Source organism: Tachyglossus aculeatus, unplaced genomic scaffold (assembly GCF_015852505.1).
Source record: "Tachyglossus aculeatus isolate mTacAcu1 unplaced genomic scaffold, mTacAcu1.pri SUPER_30, whole genome shotgun sequence".
Classification (NCBI taxonomy): domain Eukaryota; kingdom Metazoa; phylum Chordata; class Mammalia; order Monotremata; family Tachyglossidae; genus Tachyglossus; species Tachyglossus aculeatus.
Window position 1 is genome coordinate 1,984,307 of NW_024044837.1, and position 4,771 is coordinate 1,989,077.

At 49.0% G+C, this 4,771-nt stretch overlaps 1 protein-coding gene across 1 annotated transcript; it reads left to right on the forward strand.

The window, feature by feature from the left end:
• Positions 1-948, forward strand: LOC119921785 (olfactory receptor 24-like). Its single transcript, XM_038741827.1, has one exon. It carries the CDS (start codon positions 1-3, stop codon positions 946-948), a length of 948 nt encoding a protein of 315 aa, XP_038597755.1.
• The last annotated feature ends 3,823 nt before the right edge of the window (positions 949-4,771 follow it).

Here is a 4,771-nt window from a genome sequence, read left to right on the forward strand (position 1 = left end):
ATGGAGAAGGGAAACCAAACCAGCATCAAGGAAGTCCTCCTCCTGGGACTGTCTGACCGGGCAGAGCAGCAGCAGCTCCTCTTCGTGCTGTTCCTCTGGTTCTACCTTCTCGGCGTTGTAGGGAGCCTGCTCATTGTCCTGGCCATCAGCTTTGACCCGCACCTGCACACCCCACTGTACTTCTTCCTCACCAACCTCTCCCTAGCCGACATCTGCTTTCTGTCCACCACGGTACCCAAGATGCTGGTCAACATTCAGATCCATGACAAATCCATATCCTACGCTGGCTGCCTGGCGCAAATGAACTTCTTCATTCTGTTTGGAGGTCTGGACCACTTTCTCCTCACTAGGATGGCATATGACCGTTACGAGGCCATATGCCACCCCCTCCACTACACCACCATCATGAGCCCACGGCTCTGTAGCCTGCTGGTTGCTGGATCCTGGATCTTCAGTTCCCTCCATGCCCTGACACACACCCTATTAGTGGTTCGCTTATCCTTCTGTTCCAATCGTGAAATTCTTCACTTTTTCTGTGAACTTTACCAGATCCTCGAGCTTTCCTGTTCTAGCATCATCATCAATAACCTAACGGTGCTTGTCTTTACAAGACTGATTGAGGTAGGACCAGTATTCTGCCTCGTGTTTTCTTGCATTCGCATCATCTCTACCATACTGAGAATCCCATCTGCAGGGGGAAGGAGGAAAGCTTTCAGCACCTGTGGCTCTCACCTGTCCTTGGTCTCCTTATTCTACAGCACCATTCTTGGAACCTACCTTTGTCCAACATCTACCCAAGCATTCAGTAAGGGCTCGATAGTGTCTGTGCTGTACACAGTGGTCATTCCTACAATGAATCCCTTCATCTACAGCCTGAGGAACAAGAACATGAAAGAGGCCCTGAGAAATACATTCAACAGTAAAAGTGTCTTCTTTCGAGGATTCTGACTTGCGGATTAATCTGAAGCTTATTTTTCTGAGAAAGTTTAGCCAGCTCTCCTAGATCACATACTTTTTATTACGTACAAGTTTGTTTTGTTTGCTTTTTGTAAGGAGTACATTCCTAGTGATAGTTTACTATCCTCCATTATGGTCAACAATATTCTGTTGACCAGAGAAGCAGTGTGGCCCAGTGGAAAGATCAGGGACGTGGGACTCAGAGAACCTGGATTCTAATCCCAGGTGATCACTTGTCTGCTGTGTGACTTTGGGCAAGTCACTTAACTTTTCTGGGCCTCATTTACCACATCTGTGAAATGGAGATTAGGACTGTGAGTCCCTTGTGAGACAAGGATTGTGTCCAACCCGGTTATCTTGTATCTACCCCACACTTAGTACAGTGCCTCATACATGGTCAGCACTTAACAGATACCACTTAAAAAGAAAATCTTCTGCGACATCTCCCTAAGCAAAGCCCTGCAGGGAGACCAGACACTGAGAGTTTGTTTGTATCTAACAAGGAGCCGGGGGAGCCATGACCTGTGAGGCCTGAGGGACCGGAGACTCCTGCAAATAGTCCTGCCATAAGCTCCACTCACACCAGCATTGCCTCAGTGGTTGAGGATGCAGTACCCCTGTCTGGAGCCCCACAGTCCTCCATTCCTCTTCCTCCTCAGCTGTACTGATTGTTCCAGTACAAGTTCCCCATCACGAGGCCCATCAACCAAAGAGGCAAAGGAGGCCGACGGTGCAGGGAGCCTTCATTGCCCTACTGATCCCAAGACACCTGCACAGGTAGGGAACGTCCCCCCATCCCAGCGCACAGGAGTACCTATGCCTCTTCCAAATCACGATGGGAAAATTCTGGTCCAACACTGGGGCTACAAGCACATCCCAGCCCCCTTTCCCAGCGTGTCCGCAGGAGTCTAAAAGCCACAGTTTCGGGGCGTCCCGAGATTGAGATTGGTGACCTCAGGGTCCCGGTGTTGGCTGTAGTGGCCAGGTCTTCCGGGTGGGAGGTGGAGACATGACCCCTATTCCTGATGGGCAGGGGCTTGTGTGGGGGCTGGCGGAGGGCATTTCCCTGGGGAAAGCGCATATCCCCATTATCTTTCCATTGGAGCATGGCTACTGACCCCAAACAGCCACAGGCTCTTCCATTCCTGAACTCTTTCCATTGTATGTCACTGCCCCCATCTAGTGGAGAAGCTCTCAGCCGAGTGTCTTGGGTTGGGGGTGCCAGTTTGGGTGTGAGCAGTGGGGATCAGGGTGGGAGAGAATTTGTCAGTGGGGGATTAATCCCCCAACCTTCTTGGTCCTACCACCCCTCAGCTCTAACGAATAAATCAGATAATTCATTGGCCAATATTTACTTGTGTCCAGTGCATCAGTAATGACCAGGTACAACTCCTCTTCATCTGCCTTACCTCTCACACACCGCTTCCCCATAAAACAGTCCCCTAGAGAGACCTGACATCTATCAGATGACAAGCAGCATGGCTCAGTGGAAAGAGCCTGGGCTTTGGAGTCAGAGGTCAGGATTTCAAATCCAGGCTCTGCCAATTGCGAGCTGTGTGACTTTCGGCAAGTCACTTAACTTCTCTGAGCCTCAGTTCCCTCATCGGTAAAATGGAGATGAAGACTGTGAGCCCCCCGTGGGACAACCTGATTACCTTGCAATCTCCCCAGCGCTTAGAACCGTGCTTTGCACATGGGAAGCGCTTAATAAATGCCATTATTATTATTATTCTTATTATCAACACCCCCCACTCACACACCAATCATTCCAACTCATCATGCCCCATTTGGTGTCCATACTCAAACTATACATGCCCTCAACTCTGCCCTCTCCACTGAACTCAACTACCCATCAGTCTCCTACTAGTAATGCACAGCCCAGATAACCTCCACAGTAATGCTTCCTCACTCCTGTCCCTGAGCTGTGGAGCTCCACTAGTGGAAATCCAGACACCAGGCTGACCTCGCCCATCTCAAACCCTTCCTCACCTGCTGTATAGAACTTTGCCCTCTCCTGGGCCCAGCATCAATATCTCTCCAACTTTCTTTCCCATGACACCCATCACAAGCACCGATTGTTTCAGACTTCGAACTCCTTCCCCAAACCTCTGTCCCCTGCCCCCCCCTCCCCCCATCCTTTGCCCCTAATGACCTGGCCATGTACTTTGTTGAAAAAATTGAAACCATCAAGAGTGATCTCCCTAAAATCTCCCCTGCACCCCTCCAATCCCTTTCTCTTCCTGCTCCCCTTTTGATTCTCCCATCCTTTCCAACACTATTTCAAGACATCTCCCACCTCTTCTCAAAATCCACCTTCTCCATCTGCACCTCCAACGCCAGCGATACGAAGCTACTTTGTCCAAACACTTGCACCCTCCTTTCTTCCCTCTGACTGCCATCTTCAACTACTCAATCTCCAATGACTTCTTCCCTGCTGCTTTCAAACATGCTCATGTAACTTGTATCTTAACAAAACAACTTCCTTTCATCAGAACACCACCATCCTCCCTGCCTCACAAGCCTACAAACTCAGCACTACCCTCGACTCATCTCTCACATTTAACCCCCATATTCGGTCTGCCACCAAATCCTGTTGGTTCTACCTTCACAACATTGATAGACTCTGCCCCATCTAAACTCCAACCATACAGATCATTTCATTTATCATTTCCTACCTCAAATATTGAATCAGCCCCCGGGCTGATTTCTCTGCCTTCCAGTCTTTCCCCACTCAAGTCCATACATAATGTTTCTTAAAAACTGTTCTGTGCACATTTCCCCACTCCACGGAACTATCAAATGATTGCCTCTCCACCTCCACATCCAAGAGAAATTCCTTACCATTGGTTTTGAAGCATTCAATCAGCTCTACCCATCCTACCTAATTGCACTAATCTACTATAACTCAGTCAGCACACTCCACTCCTCTAGCATCCACCTACTCACTGTGCCTTGATCTCATTTTTCTTACCACCATCCCCTTTCTCACATCCTCCCTCCTTCCTGGAATTCCCCCGCCCCAGCCCCCACCTTCCAATCCACAGACCACCACTATCCCATCTTCAAAGCCCTTTGAAAATCATATTTATAGTACGAAGCCTTCCCTGACTACCTTCTCCTCCCCAACCTATTCACTCCCCTATGCATCCCCTATGCCCTTGTGTCTGTATTCCTTAAACATTTTTGTTGCACACGCCACCCCCAGCCCCGCAGCACTTATGTACCTACACTTATACCCTGCCATTTCCTCTATCCGTGATTTATTTTCTGTCTGTCTCCTCAACTAGACTGTAAACTTCTTCTAGGAAGGAATCATGTTGGACCAACTCCATTGTAATTTCCCAGGGTCTTAGTATAGTGCTCTGCATACAGTAAGCATACAATAAATATAATCAATTGCCTAATCTATTGATTGCCTAAGGAGCCACTGAGCTGAAAGAAATGGGGGGGATCATGAAACCTGAAACGCTGATACCCAGTGAAACCCTGAGCACCATTGACCCTTCCTGGCTCCCAGCATTGCACCCTGTTGCAGCTGGTGCCCTGCACCAGGCAATTCTCACCTCGGGCCTTGTACGTGAACTCCAAGATGGCACAGAAATCAGTGGGGTGACCCTCAAGCCCCGCCTTGTGCCTGGGATGGGAGCTGCCCTCCGAGGCATTTTGTAGTAGTCGTAGTCTAAAGGATGTCTAAAGGATATTTACTGAGCACCCAGTGGAAACAAGGCATTGTATCAAGCTCTTGGGAAAGAACAACAGAAACACAAAGAGCCCACAACACAAAAAGCATACAAGGAGCTTACACTCTAATGGA